This window comes from Mus caroli, unplaced genomic scaffold (genome assembly GCF_978045245.1).
Source record: "Mus caroli unplaced genomic scaffold, Mus_caroli_1 scaffold_5, whole genome shotgun sequence".
Taxonomy (NCBI): Eukaryota; Metazoa; Chordata; class Mammalia; order Rodentia; family Muridae; genus Mus; species Mus caroli.
In genome coordinates, this window is record NW_028227260.1 from 572,024 (window position 1) to 599,772 (window position 27,749).

At 38.4% G+C, this 27,749-nt stretch overlaps 1 protein-coding gene and 1 pseudogene across 17 annotated transcripts; one reads left to right on the forward strand and one right to left on the reverse strand.

The window, feature by feature from the left end:
* On the reverse strand, positions 1-23,474 carry LOC147004449 (vomeronasal type-2 receptor 116-like). 17 transcript variants are annotated; one of them, XM_085837865.1, is made up of 7 exons: positions 23,367-23,474; positions 21,065-21,180; positions 19,812-19,864; positions 18,488-18,732; positions 17,528-17,761; positions 7,774-7,922; positions 1-1,432 (listed from the first exon to the last, which is right to left on the reverse strand). In XM_085837865.1, the coding sequence occupies exons 6-7, from the start codon at positions 7,853-7,855 to the stop codon at positions 525-527; spliced, it is 990 nt and encodes a 329-aa protein (XP_085693991.1). In that variant the 5' UTR covers positions 7,856-7,922; positions 17,528-17,761; positions 18,488-18,732; positions 19,812-19,864; positions 21,065-21,180; positions 23,367-23,474; the 3' UTR covers positions 1-524. The 17 variants fall into 17 exon arrangements, with proteins under 17 accessions (XP_085693991.1, XP_085693989.1, XP_085693990.1 ...); XM_085837863.1 differs by having other exon boundaries at positions 19,812-19,878; XM_085837864.1 differs by lacking the exon at positions 19,812-19,864.
* Positions 18,711-19,389, forward strand: LOC110287981 (uncharacterized; annotated as a pseudogene).
* Positions 23,475-27,749: the final 4,275 nt, after the last annotated feature.

Genomic DNA, 27,749 nt, shown 5'->3' on the forward strand with positions numbered 1-27,749 from the left:
ACACACAGTGATCAAAAGAAGCTTTTGAGCAAAGTGTTTATTTACTTATGTACCTTGGTCACAATATATTGAATGAAGCCAAGGCATGAAATTGGATGCAGGCACTCCATGAAAGCATGACGGATAATGGCGATGACTGGCTTTATGTCAATGTTGTCTTCAGACCTTTTTCTTATAACTCCAAGAACAACTCACCTACAGATGGTAGTGTTCACAGTCAGTATGGTCACCTTATATTAATCGTTAATTAAGTTCATGGTTTACACACAAAACCACAGGTCAGGATGATTGTAGCATTTTCTCAGTTGAGATTCCTGGTTCTCAATATCTTCAGAATTGTGTCCTTATTAAAGAGACCATTTTTCACCAAAGTTTGGTAATTGGTATTACAATACACAGTTCTGTCTCGTTTCTAAGTTCAAATTTGTATATTATTTAAATTTTTATAAGATTTAGTACTAATTTTGTTAAGACAAAGAAAAAATATGTTGAGTATCATTTAACATTTTCATAGTATGAATATTTCAATAATGAAATTTATCTTTGTACTTATGTATAAAATTTGAATCTGGTCTAATTAAAATAACATAACACTTTGGGACAAAGATACACATTAGCAACCCTGCACTAGAAGCCAAGATTGAGAAAACCTCCACAACCACCATGACCCTCCCCCTGGTGCTGTGGTAGACAGGGAGGAAGGTGATCCAGACACTGCAGAACACCAGCATGCTGAAAGTTAGGAACTTGGCTTCATTGAATGTGTCAGGAAGGTTCCTAGCCAAGAAAGCCAAAGTGAAGCTCCCCAGAGCCAAGGAGCCCAAGTATCCCAGGACAACGTGGAAGGCAATGACAGAGCCTTTATTGCAAAGAATGACAATCTTCCCATGTTCAGATTGTATATCTCTGTCAATAAAGGGAGGAGATGTTACCAACCAGATTCCACAGAGAACAAGTTGGATTAGGGTACAAATGGGAATGACCAACTTAGGTGCCCCTGATACCAAGATCCCTCTCATTCTTCTTCCTGGAGTAGTGAGCTTGAAATCCATGACCACAGTTATTGTTTTGGCCAACACTGTAGAAACAGACACAGTGAAAAATACTCCAAATGTGCTCTGCTGCAAGATGCAGGTGACCTGGTCGGGATGTCCAATGAAGAGCAGGGAGCAGAGAAAGCAGAAGACTAGAGAGATGAGCAGGATGTAGCTGAGAATGCGGTTATAGGCCTTCACAATGGGACTATCCTTGTACTTCACAAATGTGACGAGGACTAGAATTGTGATGGCCGAGAAAGACACTGCCATGCAGCCTAGGGTCGTCCCCAGTGGATCTTCATAAGCCAGAAATGATACAGCTCTTGAGAGGCAGTAGGTTTGCTCTATGTTGGCATGCTTATCATCTGGACACTTCACACACTGTTGCATATCTGCTGGCAAATGAAAATAAACCCGTATAAGATATCATAATTACATAGGTAATAATTTTATATTTGTGTTATTCATAGGATATATCAATAAATAATTTGCTGTTCAGCATCTATTCCATTCCTTTTTGCTGTAGGAACCACTAACTTAAGATATCTCTGTATTGACCTATGCATTGTGATGAAATGGAACGGAAAAAAAATTTATTGAACAAAACCAAAAATATGATGAATGATAATATGCATAATCTCAGATTATTTAATTCCTCCAAACATAAATCCACTATTCACAGTCAAGGGTAGTGTGCAGACATCAGTACTGGTTCCAGTTGATTAAATGCATCATGTACTTTGTTTGCTCTGTACTTGTGCCTTGGTCTGTATCTACACATAGGAACTAGAACATACAATTCCTCGTTGAAATACTGATTGCATTTAGGAATATTTTCATTCTTGAAGCTGTACACCTCATAGACCTATGCATGTCCCTTTCATTGTTTTCCAATCTCTATCTTGCCAAATACACATTCCATGCTATATGGCAGGAAGCTTATGGATGTTCACATTTATCCCTCTTTCCTTAGCTAAGCTCTAAGCCATCTCTTGTTGCATTTTTGAAATCTTCACTCTTGTTCTAAATCTTTAAGAGTAAATATTTAATACTTTGTCCATCTAACCTCTTAAAATATATTTCATTAAACAACAACTGTTACCCTGAGCATCTGGTCTTTTTCAGAGAGTAAGCTGGGTGATAGAGGGAAAGATTATGGACTGATCAGGTGGTCAACTTTCTATGTGCAACAAATCAAAGAAAAATAAACATATGCATAGATTATTACATCTAAAATGTTTCCTTAAAACACTTTTTACAGGTTTGTCCTCCTAAACACTTTCTATACAATATAAAAGCAGTAACCATCATATTGTGAGAGAAATGCCTTGTTTAAAGAAGATATTGGAATTTATTTGCTTGGTCTAAAAGAAGTTGGCTCTATTTAACTGATTGTGCTTTCATTCATGGAGATGTTAGGTCTTCAGTTTGCATCCAGGCCATTTCATATTTCTAGTTTGGATAGAGAAGGTATTCAAATTCAGCAAATATTCTTCTGTATGCAAGAATGTACCTGTTTCATTGGAAACCTCATTTTCTGGGCACTGAACACAATCAAAGCAGCATTCTGCTGTTTCTTTTTGATAAATTTTCCTGAATCCAGCAGTACACATCACACTACACACGGAGGAGGGTACCTGAGGCAGTGCATAAATATTATATAATATGCATGTGAGTGTGTGTATTTCATGTATTTATCATATGAATAATGATCCATAGATTGATATATGGGGCACTAACAGAAATGGCTATACATATTTCTCTGATAACCTGTATCACTTTACAATATCAGGTCCATTTGTATTCATATTACCCTGCAACACACTGAGTGTCACACAAAAATTACTACATCAAGTAATATTATTTTTATATCATTCAGGTTGTGTCAATTCAAAAATTGTCCTTCCTAATCTGATCAATCCAAAAAGAATGTTTAGGTGGCACAAGTTTTTCTCTCATGATTTATAAATTACAAAAAAGAATACTGTGGTATATGGAGGGAGAATGTAGGGTAAATCAAGAAAGAGTAGTTTGATGACTATGACCAAAATATTTTATATGACTCCTATAAAATTAATGAAGTACTCCTAAGTGTAAAAGAAAACCTTGAACACACTATCCCTTTCTCTCTTTCATCTGCATCTATGAGGGAGCTCCCCACCCACCCACTCCTGCCTCATCTCTCTAGTTTTCCCTGTGCTGGGGCATCAAGCCTTCACAGGACCAAGGGATTCTCTTCACACTGATGCCAGATATGACAATCCTCCACGGAGGAGGGGAAATCACGAAGGAAGAAAACATTTAAAATGTAAATAAATAAAAAACATTACAATATATATAAATTAAAATGAGAAAACCTTGAATCTGGAGAAACATTTATGTTAATGAATGTATGTTATACTTAATTAGGCTATAAATATGTTTACACAGAATTAAAATAATTTCCCATGGGTAATATATTTAAATTGTTTTCATTAATCATATGTACATATATATTTTACTATAAATCCATTATATATATATATATATATATATATATATATATATATATATATTCCTGTATTGTAGGTAATAGGCATACTTTAAGAAGATTATCAGTGTTTCAAGTAAAGAAAATAATTTATCAATAAGAATATTTTACATATTTCCAAATAACAAAAGCTCTATGAACTTAAACATTAAGAAAATGCTAATTTTATTCACAGATAGAAAATTATGAATAAGATGTTAGAACATGTTTTGTATTTGTTTTGTATATTTGTAGATCATGCTTTTAATATATTCAACTGTTAATATTACCAATCAGGCTACTCATTTTAAGATCCATTTTATTTAATTTTATTTATCAATTTCATGATATACACAATGATACAATATACCATATGACCAGCATATTATGCTTTAGGGTTTTGTACACATCAAATTAATGTTACCTTTTAGTGTGTTCTTACTATTTCTATCTTGTAAAAAATGTATCACATTTCTTTTAATACCTCAATCTTCCTAATACTTTGAAATCCTTTAAGTGATGTCTGAGCACAGAGAGCTTCTCTGCCCCAGCACAGTTGGCAGTTCATCTGTTATTCTCTATTACCTCTTATCAGGTGAAAAGACACCAAACATGGTCTTTGGCTAAAATTTGTTTTTTTCAATTAAGTGTTCAGTGCTAAGTTTTTCTTTTTAATCCCAAAATTATATTGGCACAGTTCATATATTTGTAATTTTAAAACTTATTATGGCTTAAACAATTGTCATCAATGAGAATTTCCACAATTTTTGCAAATAGGTATGGGAAAATTCAGAATACATCAGAAATAAAATTCCTACTCACCTAACAGAGAAGGATAATAATGTGAAGCAACCATCACAATCAGAGTGTACAGTGCACTGTGGCTACCAATTGAAAAATGTATTCCTTTATTCCCAAAGACATGAAAATTGAATAGGGGATGGGATGAGAGGCAAAAACATAAAAGCACAAGAAACCTTGGTTTATGAAAGAAAAAAGTTGCAACCGCATTGATTCGCTAAAAGGTAAATGATTTTAACACTTTTTTCCCACATTTTCTGCAGCCACAAATGATAACATCTCACACTTTGGATCTCAGACCTAATAGCCACATGGAGAACAGGTTCTTTTCCACAAGAAGTACAATGATTCTTGTAGACTTATCTTTTCAGACCTCAGATGTAGAGATTAAGGCCAGAATTTTACCTATGAATCCATGGAACATGACATAGGATGAATGGAAAGGAATTGTGAATAAATATTAACTACTAAATAATGTTAAATTTATTGAGTAGTTAATAGAAATATTGACCTTGTATCTGATAGTGATAATAATCCTAACCTGTGCCTGAGCATTTGTGTAATTGGATAAAAAGATTATTCTGGTAACAGAATATGAGACTAGCATTCTTTTTCCACATTCAGTATCAAATCAAGAATTGCAGGATGAGACTCATTTAAAGACTATTTTATAAAGCATATGTATATTCACAAGTATATAAGTAATGTTTTACATTTAACCAGGTATAGTAGACCAACACATTCACAAATATTTCAATGAAACAATGCATTTTCATCTGTTGGAAACCAGAATTAGGTAACACTCTTATGAAGTCATCTAGATGCATGATCATACATGAAGCATTGGCAGACAATTGAATATAGGCAGTGATGCAGTTTCTTCATATTGAGTTCTTGACAAAGGTTGGGATTGTGAATTCAAGGCAGATGAAAAGATATCTTTCAACATATATTATCAACAAAGACTCAAGGGAGAGAATACCCAAGATACAATTCACAGGCCAAATGAAGCTCAAGAGGGAAGACCAAAGTATGGATACATTGGTTGATCCTTCATAGAAGGGAGAACAATATAACCATAGAATTAGATACAAAGTGTGGGTCAGACACTGAAAGACGGATCATCCAGAGATGGCCACACCTGAGGATCCATCACGCATACTGTCACCAAAGCCAGATAATACTGTGGATGACAACAAGTGCTTGCTGACAAGAGACTGATATAGCAGTCCTCTGAGAGACTCTACCAGTGCCTGACAAATACAGCAGCAGATGCTCACAGCCGTCCATTGATGTGATCATAGGGTCCCTAATGCTAGAGAAAGGAACCAAGGAGCTGAAGGGGTTTGCAGTCCCATAGGAGGAACAACAATATGAACTAACCAGTACCCCCAGAGCTCCCCAGGACTAAATCACCAACCAAAGAGTACACAGGGTGTACCAATGGCTCCAGCTGCATAGGTAGCAGAGGATGGCTTAGTCAGTCATCATTGGGAGGAAAGGCCATTGGAGCTGTGAAGGGTCTATGCCCCAGTGTAGGGGAATGCCAGGGTCAGGAAGCAAGAGTGCATGGGCCTGTGGGTAGGGAGAGGGGGCAGGGAATGGGGGGGGGTCAGAGGGTAAACCATTTGAAATGTAAATAAAGAAAATATTCAATAAAAAAGGGGAAAAAGAAAAGAATAATATCCAATAAGTGAACTTTAATTTTAGCTGTTTCTACAAATGTTTTCTCCTTTCCCCCTTGTCTCTACCCCTCTTTCCAGTCATCCTCAAACTGGTTTTAATTTTCTGTTCCTTTGTGGCTAATGTTTCACTTCCTCATATTTTGTCATTCAGTCGTTTTAATTTCAACTTCTGAGAATATCAAGTCTTGTATCCTTTAAAAATCAAGCTAAACTATTTTTTATATTCAGTTTTTTTATTCTTTATATAATTTAGATTATAGTTCTTTATGTGCAGTAAGCAATAGCATTTGGTAAGCAGCTGTATATAGTTCCTTGGCTGTTTATGAGACTTACATTGACACTTAGTTGGATATGGCTGCAAAATCAAATTATACATTTACTACTTCACTGAAATTTTTTTTATACTGTAGTGGCAATATTTTGGTTCTCTTCATCTATGGTCCTAGGAGCTTCTATTAACTGGTATAATGAATCATATATATTATAATGTCCACATATTTTCCTTCTTTTACACTATTGCTTGATCAATAAAGGGCATGTTTTTATGTTTGAATTTTAGTATGATTCTTCATAGTTCTCTTTTTTTTGTAGAATTAAAGGAAGCACACACACAAACACACATGAAGAGAAACATATATGTGCCCACTAGCAATTTCATGATGCCTGAAATTAAATTGTATGTGATTGTATACATGAGTGATTCCAAATGTCTAACAGAGAACTCCTTTAGCTGAAAAACATCTTCATCAAAGATCCTGGGTATAAAATTATCTCAAAAAAAAAAAAACACTGGCCTTCATTTTTCCAAACATAAAATGTGTGTAGAAATTAGACAAAATGTTTTTACCATACAAATTGCATATTCAATAATATCAAAGTTCTTGGTATTACTTTAAACAAGATATGTATGAAGAATTGATAAGTAATTTTAATGGACAAACAGCAGTACTAATTATAGATTGGTTCCAATGCTATTTATGATATTTTAGCTCCCAAATTCACACGAGTCTCTACATGTCCATAGACTGAGTATCCCTGTCTCCAATTGGCTCAAAATGGTAAATAAAATGACCAACAGCCAATATCCAGACAAAAAGACAGATGAAAATTTAAATTTCCCAAAGAGGAGACTATGAGAAAAGAAAAACAAACAAACAAACAAAAAACCAAAAACAAACAACAACAACAAAAAAAAAACCAACGAGGGAAAATGTCCATGACAGAAAATCAAAATGATCAAGCCTACATCTACAAGAGAAAAAAAGTACAATACAATATCAAAATATGGGGCTAGCATAATCTCATAGGCCACTTTCCCCCAACTGGGTATGAAATAACAAAGATAAAATGTTGATTAAAAAAATAATAATTCACGAATATTGGGTGCGAGAGTGTGCTAGCTGCACAAAGGCTTTAAAATGCCCAGGCAATACACTGTTTAAGGCGTATTCAAAATAAGACTACATGTGTATGTGTCTTTCGTTAATAAATCCAAAACATTTGGGCAGCTGAAGAGAAGACATACACACCCACTGAAGACATAGAACACTACCACATCATAAGGCCATCTTCTGTAAGTATATCATCATGCTTGTCTAGAAAATTTCCGTTTTTAGTCGTTTGCTCAATAAAATTAACTTTATGATTTGGCCTACACACAGTGCCATTCTTGATATTAAAATGATCAATTTTGAGATTGTAATTATGATTTCAATCATCAAGGGCAAAAACGTTTTCTTACCCATGATAATATGAAGTTTATATTCTATGACCCCAGAGGTCTTAGTAGCTATATCCTTCCCAAGCAAGAGATCAGTGTCCATGCTCAGGCTTGGTGGTCATTATCTCTCTCCAGAAAACACTTGTCCACTGGATAATAGGGCCTGCAATCTGCATAAAATAATGGGGTGTTTTTAGATTCTAGACATATAGACCACATATGGAGGCAGTCAGTTGTGATATACTGTGGTTAATTCAGTCACAAAATAGTTTGGAAGTGGCTAAGAGACAGACAAGAGCTGTTTTGGACATATAGAATTTGAACATTTATTGACAAATTGGGATAAACATCAGGTGGCCAGTGTCTGCTGAGATGAGCATCTTATAACCTTTCTGACCGAGCATGGAACATAAAGATATAGTGCATCTTTTGTTCTTGTCTCTGGGTCAGAGTGTCAGATCTGAGGTATCTTGTTTTCCTGATCTCTGTCTGTAGGCATCATCTCCAGGCAAGGTCTTCCTGAGAAGGTCCCTCCCATCCTGAACTATCACTTGCTGTAAGTTGTTCTGGAACTTCTTCATAACAAGTTTGTTTGTTTGTTTGTTTGTTTGCTTGCTTGCTTGCTTGCTTTTTTATTATTATTATTATTACTTTTTGTACCTAGAGCATAGGAAGAAAGTAGACATCTCAAGTCTTCTGCTACCAATTGGATGGTCTGGCTCTTCTCTTCATCCAGTCACTCTTCTTCCAAGTTTACCAACTTGGGAATAAATCACACCATTTTACCATTGTACTTACATTGAAAAAACTCATTTTCTGAGATCTCTGGCTTTTGAAAAGGAGGTGATCAGTATTTATGTCCCAGGAGAGTTTCCAGGATAGGCAACTTAGTTTCTGTTCAGTAGAGGGAGAACTTTAACAGAAAGGCAAAGCCTGTTTCCCGTGACATAAACAATTCCTTGTCTGAGCATTCTATTGTATCCTGGAGATCTCTTGGTATCCCCTGTGATGTCACCAGTGTTGTAACAACACCAACTGCTCTTAGGGTTTTCAAATAGTCCATATTTATGTTTGCAAGATGGTGGAGGAGTCTCCTTGAGAGTGAGAATGGAGAGTTTAGGGAAATAAGAGAGAGGCCAAAGGAAGCTGGCTTTCCACCTCACTGTAACAGAGCAAGGAAGACGTGGTCCTGGGACTGGCACAGTGAGTCATGGAGCAGTGTTGTGAAAATTCCTGGAGTAGACATACTTGAGCCTGGCTTCCCAGTAATGGGTAACAGGAAATGGTGTCATTGGGAATTTATTGAATTTTCCTGCTTATCATAATTCCTGAATGGTGAGGATTCTAGAATGTTAGTTTGTACATCCGCAAAGATAGAGGGAAGTACAAAGCTAGTATACTGTGAACTTTTATATTTTCCTTTTATTGGGCATGGAGGTGTAACCTGGGGACAAAATAAGACTATAATGAGTCAGGAAGGAAATGATACTTCCAAGCTTTTATCAGTTCAAGTATTTACGGTACTCCCAGTTTATTCTTCTAGGTACGGTGGCTCTAGTAACTCAGAGAAAAATATTATCATGGGACCTTATATTCTTACTCTAAAACTCCAAAAACAAATCCTTAATATTAAAAAAAAAGCTGATAATGCCCTAAAAGAAAAAAAAACTGTAAATCCCCCAAAACCCCCCAAAACATAAAACAACCTAAAATCTTTAAAATACCAAGAAAAATCCATAAAATTACACTAAAATACTGAAAACAAACAAAAAAGCCTCTAAAAACACTTCTAAAAACCCTAAAAATGCTTATAAAAATACCCATAACATTCTAAAAAAAATTACACAAGAAGAAAAAAATTTCCATAAAGTACTTTCCTTCTTTCTTTCTTTCTTTTTTTTCTTTCAGATGTTTTTTTGTTTGTTTTTTTGCTTGTTTGTTTTGTTGTTTTTTGTTTTGTGTTTGTTTGTTTGTTTGTTTTTTAGTTTTTCCTGACTGGGTTTCTCTGTGTATCCCTACCTGTCCTGGATCTCCCTCTGTAGACCAGGCTGGCCTCGAACTATGAAATTCACTACCTCTGCCCACTAAGTGCTTGGATTAAAGGCATGGGCTACCATTGCATGGCAACCCTAAAACAATTAAACCCCAAATAAAAAAAACCCTAATTAAAAAAAAATCAAGAACAAAGACAAAAAAAAGCTAAGAAATAGAGTAAAATGATAAAAACTAAAATAAAGCCTAAATTAAACCCCCAAACCCTAAAATACACTATAATCCTTTAAAAAAAACAAGCAAACAGAAAAAAACACTAAAAGTACACTTGATGCCTGAAAACCAAAACACTATAAAACACTCTTCTAAAAACTCTACAAACCCTTTAAACAAAATCCCTAGAAAGCTAAAAAAAAAAAGAAAAAAGAAAAAAGAAAAAAAAGAATACACAGGAAGCCAAAATGACCCTAAAAGTTTTCGTTCTTTCTCCCTTCCTTCCTTTATTCCTTTCTTTCATTCTTTCTTTTTCTTTTTCTTTTTCTTATTTATTTATTTAATTATTATTTATTTTATTTTATTTTATTTTTTTAGAGTTTTTGGAGCTTAGGTTTCTCTTTGTAGCCCTGGATGTCCTGGAGCTCACTCTGTAGACCATGATGGCCTAGAACTCAAAAATCCACCTACCTCTCTCTCCCAATTGCTGGGATTAAAGGCATGGGACACCACTGCCTGCAACAGTAAAACTCATAAACCCCAAAAATAAAACTTTAAAAAATTTTAAAAAATACTCAAGAACACACACACAAAATAATAAACTAAAAAAATAGAAAAAGCCTAAAGAATATCCCTAAAGTCAAAAAAAACCCACTCTAACTCATTAAAAAAACAAACAAACTGAAAGAACAAAAGCTAAGCATATACTAAAACCCTGAAAACCAAAATAATCTTCAAAAAAACCGTAAAAACACTTAAAATGTAACCCTAAAATTAAAAAAAATATATATACACAGGAAGTCCAAAATGTCAATAAAATAATTTTCTTTCATCCATCTTTCTCACTCTGAAGACCAGGCTGGCCTCAAATTCAGAAATCCACGACCTCTGGGTTTAAAGGCAAGGGCCACCACTTCCTGGCAAGACTAAAACTCATAAACTCCAAAAATAAAACCCTAACAGTTTTTTTTTTTTTAATTCTTAGAAACACCAAATGCCTCTGCCCAAAATTTGTAAAACCATAAAAAAAAACGTGAAGTCTAAAAAAGAACCCCAAAACCCTAAAAAAGCCTAAAATCTTTGAAAAAACACTGAACTTGCCCTATAACCATGAAAACCAAAAAAATTCTCAAACACTCGTCTGAAAACCCTAAAAACCCTTTAAATATCACTAAATTTCTAAAAAAAAAAAAAAAAAGTACACAACAATCCAAAAATGTCCTTAACATTTTTTCTTTTCCTTTCTTTATTCTTTTCTTTCCTTTCTTTTTTCTTTTCTTTTCTTTTTTTTTTTTTTTTGAGGTTTTTTTTTTTTTTTGAGTTTTTGAGTTTTTGAGTTTTTGGAGACAGGGTTTCTCTGTGTATCTCTAGCTGTCCTGGAGCTCCCTCTGTATACTATGCTGGCCTGGAACTCAAAAATCCACCTACCTCTGCTTCCCAATTGTTGGGACTAAAGGCATGGGCCACCATTGCCACGAATGCCTAAAACAATTGAACCCCAAATATATAACCCTAATTTTTAAAAAACAAATAAAAACAACAACAAACAAAATTCTAAGAAATACAGAATAGTGCTAAAAAAAAAAGTTAAAATAAAACCTAAAAAAACCCCCAAAACTCTAAAACACATTAAAATCCTTAAAAAAAAAAAAAAAAAAAAAAAAAACAAGAAAAAAAAAAAACTAAAAATACACTAGAATCCTTAAAACCAAAAAATAAAAATCTAAAACAATCTTCTAAAAACCCTTAAAAAATACTAAAATTCTAAAAAATAAAATAAAATACACAAGAACCCAAAAATGACCCTAAAACTCAGGGTTTTTTTCTTTTTCTTTCTTTTTTTTTTTAACTGGTTTTCTTTGTGTATCTCTGGCTGTCCTCGAACTCCCTCTCTAGACCAGGCTGACCTCAAACTCAAAAATCCACTTACCACTACATCCCAAGTGCTGGGATTTCAGTCATGGCAACCCTAAAACTCTTAAACCCTTAAAATATAACTTTAAAAAAAATTTAAAATACTCAAGAACACACACACAAACACAAAATAGCAAACTACAAAATAGAAAAATCCTAAAGAATATTCCTCAAGCCCCCCCCCCAAAAAAAACCAAAAAACCCAAAAACACTTTCAACCCTTTAAACAAACAAACAAACAAAAAATACACAAGAACCCAAAAATGACCCTAAAATTCTTTTTTTCTCCTTTTGTTTTTTGTTTTGTTTTGTTTTGTTTTTGTTTGTGTGTTTGTTTGTTTGTTTGTTTAATTTTGGAGACTGGTTTTCTCTGTGTATCTCTGGCTGTCCTGGAACTCACTCTGTAGACCAGGCTGGCCTCAAATTCAGAAATCCACGACCTCTGGGTCCTTTCTTTTTTCTTTTCTTTCTTTTTCTTTTTTTCTTTCTTTCTTTCTTTTCTTTTCTTTTCTTTCTTTTTTTTTTTTTTTTTTTTTGAGTTTTTGGCGACTAGGTTTCTTTGTGTATCTCTAGCTGTCCTGGAGCTCCCTCTGTAGACCATGCTGGCCTCGAACTCAAATATCCACTTACCTCTGCCTTGCAATTTCTAGGACTAAAGGCAAGGGCCACCATTGCCGGGGAACCCTAAAACAATTGAACCCCAAATATAAAACCCTAATTTTTAATAAACAAATCAAGAACAACAACAACAAACACAATTCTAAGAAATACAGAGTAATGCTAAAAAAGTTAAATTTAAATAAAGCCTAAATAAAACCACTAAGCCCTAAAATGCGTTAAAATCCTTAAAAGAAAAAAAATAATTAAAAAACCTAAAAATACACTAGAAGCCTGAAAAACAAAATATAAAAATCTAAAACGATCTTCTAAGAACCCTACAGAACTCTTAAAAAACACTAAAATTCTAAAAAAATAAAATAAAATACAGAAGAATAAAAACGTGACCCTAAAACTCTTTTTTCTTTTCTTTTTTTTTTCTTTTTTGACTGTTTTTTTCTGTGTATCTGTGGCTGTCCTGGAACTCAGTCTGTAGACCGCTGTGCCCTTGAACTCAGAAATCTACCAGCCTCTGCCTACCTTGGGTGGGATTAAAGCATGGATCACCACTGCCTGGCAACACCAAAACTTTTATACTCAAAAAATATAACCCTAAAATGTTAAAAAAAAATACTCAAGAACACGTTAAAAAAAACTAAATATAACTGTAAAACACTTAAAAAATAAACTAAAGCCTAATACGAACTGAAAATCAATAAAAAAATTAAAAACCCTAAAATTTTTAATAAACCAAAAAATTTAAACATATATTAAAACACTTAAAAACAAAAATAGCTAAAGCACTATTCTAAATACCCTACAAAACCCTTAACTAATAAGACTAAAATTCTAAAAAAATAAATAAATAAACAAGAACCTAAAAATGACCCGAAACTCTTTTTTTTTTTTTTTTTTTTTTTTTTGAGTTTTTGGAGTTTTTGGAGACAGGGTTTCTCTGTGTAGCCCTGGCTGTCCTCGAACGCCCTCTGTAGACCAAACTGGCCTCAAACTCAAAAATCCATCTACCTCTGCCTCCCAATTGCTAGGATTAAAGGCATGGACCCCCACTGCCTGGCAGCCCTAAAACAATTAAACCACAAATATAAAACCCTAAAATTTTTAAACAACAAGTCAAGAACAACAAAAAACCCTAATAAGTACTGTAAAATGCTAAAAATTTAAAATAAAATAAAGCCTAGATTAAACCCCAAAATACTAAAGTACTCTAAAATCCTTTAAAAATCAAGATAATACACTAAAAATACACTATAAGACTGAAATCCAAAAAAAAAAAACCAAAAAACCAAAAAACTACTATAAAATACTCTTCTAAAAACTCTACAAACCCTTTAAAAAAAAAACCCTTGAAATCTAAAAAAATACACAAGAAGCCAAAATCCTTTTAAAACTTTTCTGTCTGTCTGACTGTCTGTCTGTCTTTCTTATTTATTTATTTATTTATTTATTTATTTATTTATTTATTTATTTATATGAGTTTTTGGAGACAGGGTTTCTCTTTGTAGCCCTGGCTGTCCTGGAAATCCCTCTGTAGACCAGGCTGGCCTCGACGTCAAAAATCAACTACCTTTCTCTCCCAATTGCTGGGATTAAAGGCATGGACCACCACTACCTGGCAACACTAAAACTCATAAACCCAAAAAATATAATCATAAAAATTTCAAAAAATACTCAAGAACACACTAAAAACACCTAAATAAAACATTAAAATCCTGAAAAAATAAACTAAAGCCTAATAAGAACTGAAAATCACTAAAACACCTTAAAATCCTTAAAAGTTATAGGAAAGAACTGTAAACATACACTAAAACCTTGAAAATCAAAAATACCTCCAAAACATTCTTCTAAAAACCCTACAAACCCATTTTTATCAAACCCTTAAGTTCTAATATATACATAAAAATCCAAAACCCTAAAACCCTTTTTGTTCTTTTTTTTTTTTTTTTTTTTTTTTTTTTGAGTTTGGAGACTGGGATTCTCTGTGTAGCCCTGGCTGTCCTGGAGCTCCCTCTGTAGACCATGCTGACCTTGAATTCTTAAATCTACCTACCTCTGCCGCCCAAGAGTAGGATTAAAGGCAAGGAACTGTGGGACTTTGCTTATCTAAAGGGACCAAATCTAGGGAAACAACTGTAGTGTTTTCTGCATCTACTCACGGCCCTAAGGGGCATTCCTTATCTGCAGAAGCCACAGTAGGAAAGGCCATGTCTGCAAAGCAGCCTGTGGGCACTTTGCCTCCCACTCCAGGACATTTGGGGTCTACCCAAATCACTCCGGTGGTCTCAGAGTCTTTGTCATCTGATCAGAAGCCTCTGGGAATTTCTTTATCTTCAACAGGAACTCTAGGCTCTTCATCTTCCATAGAGGTTTTGGACATTCCCTTTCTGACCAATGGTCTCTAAACCTGTCCACAACTAAACAAGGGACTGTACAACTGCACCATCTTTTCCAAAGACTGTGCAACATCCAATATATTGCCAGAAAGCTAAGAGCTTTTCTCCCCTTTCTGACCATTCGGGACAAAGATCCCCAGCTTCCTCAAGGGACATTGGACCATTAATAAATAGTCAGAAATCTCAAAAATCCATTTCATATTCACCAGCAGATGTAACACACTCACCATCTGTACTAGGTTCGCAGGAGCATCCTCTTTCTAGTAAAGACTCTCAAGGATATGTGCTAACCTCTCAAAAGTCTAAGGACCTTTCCACAGCTGCAAAGGGACTTTGCCTGTGCAAAGTTCTTTGTCATCCACCCGCAGTAATCTAGAACCTTCGGGAGATTCCACAGGGGTTTTTGACTTGGGACAATGTAAACACACAGAGACTATCTTGGGTCCTTTGTCTCAAGTGAGGGAGGATACAGAATCTTCTACTTCTGCTTTGCCTACTCTAGGTACTTGGCCACCATTACCTCGAGAACCTGGTAGACATTCATCTTTTACTCAAGGAGGTGCAGAAACTTTCCCATCTGGTCCCGGGAACCTAGCACATTTGCAATCAGCCCAGGGGCCTCTGACACTTTCCATCTCTGCCCAGGCAATGACCCATATCTGGGGATCTGCTGAAATTTCTCAACTGCATTCAACACAATCCCCAGCATTTTCAGAAAAAAAATCATATATTTCCATCTCCTGGAGGGACTTTAGAAGCTTCCAGATGTTCTGGACTGCATCTGAATCTTTCAGCATCACTTCATGTAACTCCATGTTTGAGATGTTTATGTGTATAAAGTGGTCTGAAAGTTACTAAATCTTTAGAAACAACTCGAGAGTCTTCTACATCTTCTCAGCGCACTGAGGGGAATTATTTATCTGCAGAAACCACAGTAGGAATGTCCATGTCTGCAAAGGAGTCTGTGGGAACTTCGCTTCCCACTCCAGGACATCTGGGGCCTACCCAAAATACTCAGGTGCTACCAGAAACTGTGCCATCTGATCAGATGACTCTGGGAATTTCTTTATCTTCACAAGGAACCCTAGGCTCTTCATCTTCCCAAGAGGCTTTTGGATATTTCTGTTCTACTCAAGGGTCTCTAAAACTAACCATTTCTAAACAGGGGAATGCACAAAATGTTTCATCTGCTCAAGATACTTTGCATCCTCCAACTTGTTGACAGACAGATGTAGGATTTTCCCCAACTGCCCAACATTTTGCACAAAGATCCCCAGATTTCCCAAGGGATACTGGATCTTTCCTCCCTAGCCAGAAATCTCAAGAAACCTTTTGTCTTTCACCATCAGTTGTAGGACATTGCCCACCTGTACTGGGTGTTCAGGAGCATCTTGTACCTACTCCAGTGGTTCTAGAAGCTTTGCCATCTTTTCAAAAGTCCAAGGAACTTTCCAGGGCAGAAGAGGGAACTTTGCCCATGCAAAGTTCTTTTTTCTCCAACCAAAGAAATCTGGAAAATTCAACAGATGCCACTGGGATATTGGCACAATATGAAGAATCACAGAGTGCTTTAGGCCGTTTGCCACAAGTGAGGAAGGCTGTAGCAACTTCTCAGTCTACTTCAGCCACCCTAGGAACTTTGCCACCACTTTACCAACTGGTAGAAATTCTTCATCTACCCAAGGAGTTGCAAAGACTTTCCCATTTGGCCAAGGGTATCTAGCACCTTTGCAATCTGCCCAGGGGCCTCTGAAACATTCTATGTCAGCCAAGGCAATGATGAATCCATCACAATGTTCTGAATGTTCTCTTAATCCTCTGAGTCTTTCCTTCTCAGAACAAGGTACTCCAGCATCTTTTGATTCTGCTCATGGAGGTGGGAGTCCCAGTCCCTCTGCACATGGGACCGTACATCTGTCCACATGTCCACAAAGGTCTACCCAACATTCTACATCTTCCAAAAGGTTTTCAAGTCCTTCTTTACATACACAAGGTATAGGAACTCAGTCCACATCTACACACTACACAGTAGCAGACTCACCATCTTTCCCAGTGTGTCAAGGATATATCCACACTGCTCAAAATACAGCAAGGACTTTGAGATCTGACCAGGGATCTCTGAGGATTTCAGCAACTACACAAGGCTCTGTAGAACCTTTGCCACCTCCCCAGGGGACTCTAGGTTATTCATCATTTACATCAGCTGCACAAAAATTTCCAACAGCTACCCCAGGACATGTGATATCCAGTGACTTACCTCTGGAACTTGCAATTTCTGACCAACTTAGTTCCTCACTTTCTTCCCTAAGCCTTTTGGATCCTTCCCTTTCCACAGAAGAGCCTTTAGATCTCTCTAAACCTACAGGTGGACCTTTAACTTCAAGCCAGGGACCAAATGAGTCTTGGAAATCTTCACAAAAAGTTCAACAAACAGATCCATCTGCTTCAGATCCTTCAGGATCTATACATTCTTCCAAAGGACCCATGGTAATTTCTTTATCTGGACGAGGAACACTAGAATCTGTATCATCTGTCCTAGAGCCTTTGACAATGTCTCTATCTGCTCAAGTGAATCCAGGACCTTTGTTATCTGTTCAAGAAGCTGGAGGCCCTTGCTTGTCTTTACAGGGGAATCTGGAAGGTTGTACCTGTACACATGGCAAGCCAGGAATATCCAATGCTTCACGAGGCACTTTGGAAATTTCAGCATCTACCATAGTGAGTCTAGGACCTTCTCCATCTGTCCAATTGGATTTAAAAGTGTCACAATCTGTCGTAATATCTCGGAGACCTTCCCTGTCTGCCCAAGGTCTACTAGGAACATCAATATCTTCCCAAGGGCTTCCAGAAACGTCCTTGTTATCTCAAGAGTGCCCAGGACCCTGTTTAGAAAAAGAGACTTTAGGATATTCACCATCCAATCCAGAAGATCTTGGGCTTTCTGATTCTGCCCAGGACACACTAGAAACACGGGCATGTATGCAAAATCGTGCAGAAATACCACCTGTCACCCAAGAGGTCATAGAATCATTGTCAGCCACACAAGATTCTCCCAAATTGCCAGCTCCTTCACCACTTAGTTCAGAGGCAGAAGAGCCTCTGACATGTACACAATCCATTTCTAAGAGTTCAGAATCTGTGTCATGGACTCCAGAAACTTTGCCATCTGTGTTAGGGTCTTTCTGTCTTTTGAAACCCAGTGAAGGTGCTCTGGGCCCTTTTGTATCTGAATAAGGGATCCTGGGAACACCAGCATTTCCCCAGGAAAGTCTAGAACTTTTTCAACCAGCCCAGTGGCCTCTAGAACCTCTGCCATCTGCCCAAGAAACCGTTGGTACTTCCTTTTCAACAGAGTTTCAGGGGCTGTCCCTTTGTGCAGAAGGGGACTTTATTCCTACCCCTCCTCATGAAGGTGGCCAGAGAAATTCCTCTTATCTCAAGAAGAGCCCTAGAAGTTTCAAATCTAACCAAAGGATATTGAAATATGTCCCACTTCCTGAAGGGGATATCAGATACTGCCTTTCAGAACTTGATGCCTTAACATGTATCTCTTCTGCTGTAAGTAGCCTGACATCTTCCAAGTATGCAGAAAAGGAATCCAGTCTTACCTCTACTCCTCAAAGGAGCATCTCCCTCTTAAAATCATCAGAATTGAGTTTCAGATCTGGTGTCCTTTGTAAAAAATGTCTCAGTCATTCTCCTCCTCCAGGGGATTGCCCCACACCTTCTAAATTGCGGAAAACAGGACCAAGCCCTTCCTCTGTAGGTCAAGCAGGCCTGAAATCTGTGTGCTCAAAACATGCCGGCTGGAAACACTGCCATTCTTCCAAAATGCAGGTAAGAGCTTGCAAATCTAAGAAAAGAGGTGTAAAGCTTCAAACTGTGACTAACATAAACTTCACCACTTCTAATTCTGCTAAAGGAGCCTGCAGATGCTCATCATCTCATGAGGAGGGACTCAGAAGTTCCCTACCAACCCAAGGCATTCACAGACCATCCAAGTCTACTGAAACCCCATCAGAAAAAGCCCCTTCTGACCAATGGGACACCCAAGCTCCCAATTCAGAGCATGAGGTTGGCAAACTATCCTCTTTCCCTACAGAAGAGTGCATGCGAACCACTCTTTCTCATGAAGAGAGCCTCAGGCATCCCACCTCTCCTCATGAGATTCCCAGACACGCTACTTCTACCAGGAGAAAACAGAGGAAAGCCTCTCTTACCCAAGGAGCCCTGCAAACTTCTCCTGCAGATCAAGAATCCATTGAGTCATCTCCAGATAGAGACAGTCCCCGTAGAGGGGTGAAATTCTCATCATCACCCCAAGAGGATATCAGCCACCCTGTTTCTACTAAGGAGAGCTCAAAACATATTCTTGTTGTCCAAGAGGGAGAGAAACCTTCCAGAAATGCCAAACGGGAGCCCACAGCTTTGGTTCCTATCCTATCCTATCAGACCTCCAAAAGGGAGTACGACATTCCCTTTTGGAACATTCCCTGTTATGCAAAGATAATACAGACGTACAATATCTCAAGCAGAGGATGTGGTACCTGCTCTCTCCTGTCCTTGGAGAGACCCATCCTTACAATATGAATTTGGGTTCCCCCTTTGTGACCATTCTGTCCTAGGAGGCCACAAATATACACATCATATGAAAATCAATCTCAACAAGATCACACGGCAAAAGGGGAGCTGTAGTTCTTCCCTCTCCCCTAAAGGAGGTGTTGGACCTTCTCAATCAGACCAATGTGGACTCAGACTTTCCAGTTCTCACCAAAGGGACACTGGCGTTGTGATCCCTGTTTCAGAAAGGCTCCGAATGCTTCAGGCTGAAAGAGGTGGCCTCTCAAATACACCATCTAAGAAACTGGGCCTCACACATAATTTTTATGACAAAAGAGATATCGAAAATGCTCTAGGAGGCTTCCGACTTACTCCTTGCTTCCGACTTCCTCCTTCTTTCCAGGAACGCACCAGAGCTTCCCAGCCTGCCAAATGGAACCTGTAAGGCAGTCAATCTCAAGAGAGCAGCCTGGGCCCTACTCTCTCTTACCCTTGCATTTTGACTTCTTATTTGATCCAGAAGCTGCCCTCATTTTTTCCCTTTCTATGCCCCTTATGAACAACATGAATTTTGAACTTTTTCTTCTCATCAACTGTCTATCAAACTTACAATTTCCACTCCTACCTGCCTCAGATGCACATTGAAACATCATCTATGCCCCTGTGACTAAAAGCAGGACAAGAATCCCCTTTCTGATTAAGAGTAGCTCACAATTTGTAGCCAGAAGAGCATGCTATATAATTTTCACCTCATGGAGAATATTATGTGCTTCTTCTGATCATTGAGGACCTAGACCTACCTACTAGATCTGATTTAGTCCATGACAAATCGACTCCCTTGATCTAAGGTGCACTGAGTGCTTCTTATTCTGATCCTCTGACCTCAGTACCTCTGTCCAAGGATCAGGACCCGGGTGCCTGAGGTCGAAGACCCTAAGAGTAGCCAGCTGGTTCATGAACCCAGGACACAGACATTAATTTGGCCAGCAGAAACGAGAAAGCCTTGCCATGTTCAGAAGTAGGCAGCTGCTTTATCAAGAGAACTACCTGGGAAATGCCTCCTAGCATACTGGAGATTGATTAAGCTGTTGCATGGCCTGCATGATATGTGTGTTCTAGGTTCCCAGGAAGCCTCGATAATGAAATATTCCGGCCTTCTCTCCTCTCCAAATCGACACTTGATCTTGTACAGATCCAAGAATCTTTGGCATTTCTACTTGCCCCAATATGGTGTGAACCTTTCTGCCTCTAAAGCATGGCATCCTTTATAAAATGTTTGTGGATACGTCAACATTCTCACTCTGTCAATGGGTCCTCCAAGTCCTGTTTCTAACACAGAAACCTCAGAATTTTTCCTTCAGCAACAAGAAGATTCACAGTTTCCCCCCATGCTTGAAGTGGGGCTTAAATCACTCTCAGTGGCTTAAGGAGTCATCAGGTACACTTTGTCTAAACCAGGAATTCAAATACACTCCAGGCATGCTTCTCTAGTAAGGTCCAGACCTAAAGCTTAAGAACCACAGATCTTCCAAACTACTGTATGGACCAAGGGGACTTCTGATCTGCCCACTCTGAACCAGGGATACTCAGAGCTTCCCCAATTGCCTAAGTGACCTTAATCTTACCTGTCTAGAACCAATGTGCTGGGGCTTGAGAGATGGCTCAGCGGTTAAAAGCACTGACTGCTCTTCCACAGGTCCTCAGTTCAATTCCCAGAAACCACTTGTTGTCTCACAACGATCTGTCATGGGACCCGACGCCACATTATGGTGTGTTTGAAGACAATGACAGTATACCCACATACATGAAATAGAACCTATGTGACTCACAACTTCCACCAATAACGCAAGGGGGTTTCAGATGTACCCCCCAAAATCAAATATGTTAGAAACTCCCCAGTGTTGAAGGCAGCATTAACATATGAGAACCAGAAGCCTCAGAAATTCTTTAATTCCCCTCAGAATACCACTTCAGAACAAAGGTGTCACATAGGTCCTCAATGACTAAAGATGCCCTGATACATATGGCATGATAAGCAAAGGACTTCAGACCTCAACAACATTTTAAGAAGGCCACAAATATGGATCTTTTACTATCAGCATGCAATAGCATTGATGAAGTCACAATGGGGACTCAGATGTACCCTTCTAGACCCCGGATAATTTATACCTCCAGGGTAAATACCAACCCCATCATATCAGGCCCCCCCTTATGTAAAGTATCCCATAACTTCAAGGGGGCTGACACCCAGTTAGTTTATCTTTTGAAGATGGCCTAAACCTTGGTTTCTCTAACCATACTATCCCCTGACATTAAGGGTATGCCAAAGAGGTCAGCTGACCTTGAGTAAAATGCTTTATTCTTCCTCCTTCTGCACTGGAAGGGTCTGAGGCACACCACTCTGATGAAGCAAGGTGCAGAACTGACCTTGTGAGTGAGAAGTTTATCTCAAATATTCAGGCTCAGCTCTAGTGTGCTTAAGGCTGAATCCTTGGTACCAAGAATACACAGGAGCTTCGCTCTTTGTTCATGACAGACTCAGGTCTACCATTCAACTAAGAGCTTCTCCCTCAGACCTTATTAGGGAATACACTTTACACCACCAAAAACAAACAAACAAACAAACAAATAAAAAAAACCCAAATCTCAGAGAACTCCAGAGTCAAGTCCCATGGCCAATGTATAAAAACCACAGCCTGGATCCAAGGCTCTCTTTAAGCTGGTCATCAGAAAGGTAACTGTCCTCCACACCCACACCTGTGTGCCCTGTTGTAAGTTTAATAGGGAACAAATCCAGGAACTTAGAGCCGACTTGTCAGAAAAAACTTCAGATTTCTATCAAATCTGCATGGAGTCCTCTGAGATAAGAATTTTTTAGAGTTCTCTGAAGATGTGGAGGCCTTGAGTGTCTAGACCAACCTCCTCTACAGAAGGTGAACAGGGCAACTCCCCTACTGTCCAACAGGGTTGAGGGACTTTCTCTTTTCCAAACTTATAGTATTTTCCTTCCCGTGATGATCGAGGTCTTAAAAAATCCCTTCTGTCCAGGAAACCATGAGATATTTTACCTCTGACCAAGGAGCATTTCTCCCCCTGGTCAAAATTCACAGAAATCAAGAAGAGAAGGCGAGTCCTGGAATCTTATGCCACTTCCTTGAGTGCAGTCACATGACATGGTGAGAAATCATCATTCTAACTCAGTTCTGGTTGGTTGAACGTAATTCTTAGGAGACAATCATGCTGAGGACACAATCCCAAGCTTTTCACGGATCATGGTATCTGTATTTGGTGTCTTGCTAATTCAGCAAAGGATATGTATACCCCAGGCTGTGAAGAACTGTTAGAAGGTGTGGCAATGCTAGGACCTCGTGAGCTAAGGTAAGCAATTTAATTTTTCTCAAAATATTATGGGGATTTTCATATTCTTGACATCTCTCCTGTTACAAGAATATCAACACCTCCTTTCTCCCCAGGGGTATTCACTCCTTCTACCTTTGCTTAAGGAGGCATCACATCTTCCCACTGAAGCAAAGGGAGCCTCTGATCATACCAGTTTGTCCAAAAGAGGATTGGACATTCATTTAGGTCTAGGAATCCAACAAAACTTGCTGATATTATGGAATTAACCTTAGATATTTTTTCCTAATGTTTTCCAGATTTTTCCTTCAGTTCAAGGTAAACTCTAGATTCAAAAGGGTTTCAATGAAGAATCTTTGACATAGATACTCTCAAGGAAGAAACTTACATTTTATCTTTGAATTAGGGAAATATAGACACACCCTTAAATTTGACTGGGGATTAATACAAATTCTGCTGTTTACGGAACCTACAGAAATGCCACTGAAATGAAAAACTCGGGCAGTTGTTCTTTTTTTTTTTTTTTTTTCTCAAGGAAACTTTAAATCAACATCTCTTGACCATACATACCTCAGAAAATCCACTTCTATGCATTGAATCCTGAGATCTATTCCTCTAGGAGGTCCTCCAGTTTCCTTCTGACTTGGAAGGCCAGGCATGCTCAAATAAAAGAAGGGATGTCAAACACTCTGAAATGAAGCCCTGTGACATGGCAGTAAAAATATGAACCCTAATCTAACTTCTATTTTTAAGCCTGTCACTTGAAATGGAGCAGTTCCATCTTTGTTGTCTATGCCTGGTATGCTGCTGTACAGATTGCAGAGAACATAGAGCTAGAGATTACCAAACAATTTGTTTAAAAAAATGCTCTGATTGCTGGCAAGCACAACTCAAAGTCTCAGAACACATTGGTATTCTGGTCTATGAGGACATTTGCACTTGATAAGCTATTTTTGACATTTTCTTCTAATTCCCAAGGTAAACTTTTGGCTGAGGGATTCTGTGACCTTGCTAATCTTCCTTATCCTCCCAACATATTCTCTTTCTCATAAATGACATTCCCATATATGGTGAAAGTAGTTTTATACCTAGCTGATCAGGCATATTTCCAAAAGTGACTCCTTCTGTCAACAAGGTATCCTAGCCCACTCTGGTTTGAGGTCCCACAGTCCAAGTTACAAATCAGAGCAAAGAACCTGCGCCATTTGCCTTCAGGCAAGTCAATAGAAATGTAATAACTTCATTAATTCTGCCTAGACCTGGATTGATGAACAAAGTCAAAGAAGTATCCTAGCCAGCAACAGTCATCCAAAGCCTTTGGAAGAAGAAATATGTTGCTGCCTTGTCTCTCCTGAATGAACACAAACTATGAAAATACAAATCTCTGAATAACAATTGGAAACTTATGATCATGGCTGGAAACATTCTCCACTCTATAAGGTACCAGGGACCTTTACTTTGACAGAAGTGTATATGGCAATCTCACAGTCTGCCTCAAGAAGATTCTTTCCTCCTCTCTCAGTAGGGCCTTGGAGCCCTCTCTTACTTGGGGCCCACATTTCCCCATGTTAACACATTTTTTTTTCTCACGACACTGAATAGAATGTCAGAACTCGCCTAAGACTAACATTGCCCTAGACCCTATTGGCCAACTGTGGCCTAAAACATGTATTATGCCTTACATGGAATATTCCTAATCCTACCAAGTAGCTTTGAGTCTTTTTTCCTTAATGGGCTGACAGACCATGGATACCACTCATTCTACATAAAAGAGCATCTAACATTCCCTGTCTTCCCAGTAGGAATCTGGGCCTATTGTCTACATCCATTCACCAAGTGGAATTTAGACATTCAGTATCTGCAAAGGGGGTCCTGGGAAATCAAAGTCTATTGAAAGGACTCTCAGGACTAGCTCCTGTGTATAAGGGGTTTTTCAGACCTCTACCCTCTACACTAGTGGACTTCAGGTCCACCTTTGCAACTAAAGAACCAACCACCAGAGCCTGTCTTTTGCCCATGCCTCACAAACATTCCTATTGACGAAGTTTGCTTCAAAACTAACTCCTCGGTCTAAGATATCCATACCGCATATTTGCAACCAGTGATACATCAAAAATCTCTCCTTTTAGATCACAGGACAGAAGACAGAAATCTGAAATTGTCCCTCACATCCTGTGTCTGAAATTTGGTCATCAAAATGCACTATTCTTATCTTTTATTCACAGATGTGTGCAGCTGAACACCGCCTCGAGGAAACATAAGTGCTTGCATAACTATTATCCTGTTGGAAGATTTTTGTGACAGCTGCCTGGACTCTCAAAGATGTTACACAGGGTATGCATATGGGGAAAATATTAGCAAGGTGGTGAGGCAGAGTCTGAACCTTCCTCCAGTACCCAATGTAATCTAGAACCTTCCCCTGCTGATCATCAGTGAACTTGATATTTGTGTCCTGCAAAGTATGACTGGGGACCTCTACCTTAGGAACCAAGACATTCAGTACTTCTCCTCTGTTGAAGGTGGTCTAAGAATTTCCCATTCTGAGAAACAGTTCTCAGAACTCCCATGTTAGTCAAATACTCCACACTGAAGTCGAGAGAACTGTGCCTTGCTCCTTCCATTCCCCAACAATGTGGCCTCGGATCTTTCCCATCTCTGCAAGAGGGAATGTTAACCACTGTCTTTGACAAACGGAAGCTTACACATTCCTTTATTCCAAAGGTGACTTTAGATATGCCCTTTTGGATAACAGTGTATCATGACATGTATCCTCAAGCATCCTCTTATGTCTTTCAAATCCAATCTATATTCTCTAAATAAGGGAGATTCAAACCTTTCACCTTTTTTCAGGATGGCAAGGGACATATATTGTTCCTCTCTGGTTTGTGTTCCCAGGACCTATGTGTAGAATTATTGACAGGACCCGAGGTTATGCTCTGCAATCTAATCAAATTTTTGCTGCCCATATATGGACATATGAAGACAAACTGGAGGAGGCAAACTAGCCAGGGACAGGCATCCAGGCTGTTTAAAAAAATGCTTCGGTTGATGCTTGAACTTCCCAAGACTAAACACAAGATGTGGAAATTCTACCAACTAAGGAAGAGTTGGAAGCTGAAGAGCAGTGGAGGGACTTCCTTTACTGAATACGGTAAGAGGGACATTCATGCTTTAGAGGATGTGCATGGTTCTCATGTACTCTCCAAACGTTTTGTAATGCATACTTGTGTACAACCAGTTCTTATCATTTTCTCCTTCTCATAAGGGCTCAGTACTGCCTCTCTTCTCAAGTGACCTCAGTCCTTTCACTTTATTGAAGAGAATGTCAGAATTCCCTATGACAAAGCCTACTGCTGACTGTCCACGTTTGCCCAAGGTTGTCTCAAATACTCATTTAGTGGAAATACCCTCAAACTTTATGTTTCTTTGAAAGTGGAGCTAAGTCATTCCTCTTGTAACAAAAGATGCTCCAGAGCAAGTAAGCCTCATGCCATTCCCTTTGTAGAAGGTAGAATCAGATCCACTCACATGCAGTTCAGTGTAGTGCAAAGGGGGGCTCTGATTTCCTCCTTCAACCATAGGAATGTAGACTTTCAGTTCCTGGCCAAGCGTGTATGTCCCATGGAACAATGATGACAGAAACCTCAGTTTTGGCTCCCATTGCTAAAAGGGTCTCAGTTATTCCATCTATAGTCATAGGAATTTCAGATATAGCCTCCATCTATGGCATATGTCATTCTGAGGGCACCTTAAACTTGAATTTAAAGCCATAATACTTCAGTGCCATTCTCTGTGACCAAGATTGCCAGTCAAGTGCAACTGCAACCTCACAGTGGGACCTCACATCTTTCTGGGTGTAGGAGAGTGGGCAGAATATGGAAATCTAAAACGAACTTGCATGTAATCTTCCTAGAGGTTGTTGTCAGAACAGCTGTTTTCTCATCTCTACTTATGGATATCTACAGACCAATACAACCATGAGGGAGTCTTAGAGTTCATACAACCACTCACCCTGTTGTAAGGGCATGTTGATCTTGTACGCCTTCCAATAGTATATACAATATTTGGATAGTGAAAACTGGAAAGAAGAGATGGAATCAAATGATGTACTGCCATTCTGTTCTCCCACTACCCAAGGTAAACTAGATTTTCCTCTTCTGTGATTTTCATCACAGTGTGGTGAGTGGATCCTGCTATTTGGTTATACATGGCCAGGGACATTCATCCTTCCTTCTGTCCTTCCTTCCTTCCTTCCTTCCTTCCTTCCTTCCTTCCTTCCTTCCTTCCTTCCTTCCTTCCTCTCTCTCTCTCTCTCTCTCTCTCTCTCTCTCTCTCTCTCTCTCTCTCTCTCTCTCTTTCTTAAATATGCATTTATTTTACATGCAATGCTCTATATGCATGTATGCCTGCACACAGAAGAGGGCACCAGATCCCATTACAGATGGTTGTGAGCCACCATGTGCTTGCTGGAAATTGAATTCAGGACCTCTCAAAGAGCAGTCTGTGCTCTTAAACACTGGACCACCTCTCCTGCCCCAGGCACTTTCTTTTAAAAAAAATCAGGATAACCCCAGAATTTGCAGTTATGAATACAGGCTACTGAATCTGCACCTATTCTCCAGGCATCACATACCATTCACTTTGGATGAAGGGTCATCAACACTTAGGATAGGTGGCTTTCAGGCCTCTCTACTGTTACAAATAATACCCCAAACCTTCTTCCTCTGTCAAAGGTCCATTTTAAGAATGATTGGTGTTTACTCTTGGGATCTCAGATTTTTCAATTTGCTTAAGGGGACCTAAATCAAAGTGTCCTCAGAGCATCCTCCACCTACACATGGGCTTCAAAAAAGACCCTCCAATTGTGAGCTTTAGATCATTTCCCTCTAACCATGGCCTCTAGGAAAATGTACATGTGTCCCAAGTAATTTCACTTAGTTCTGCTCTGTGTTA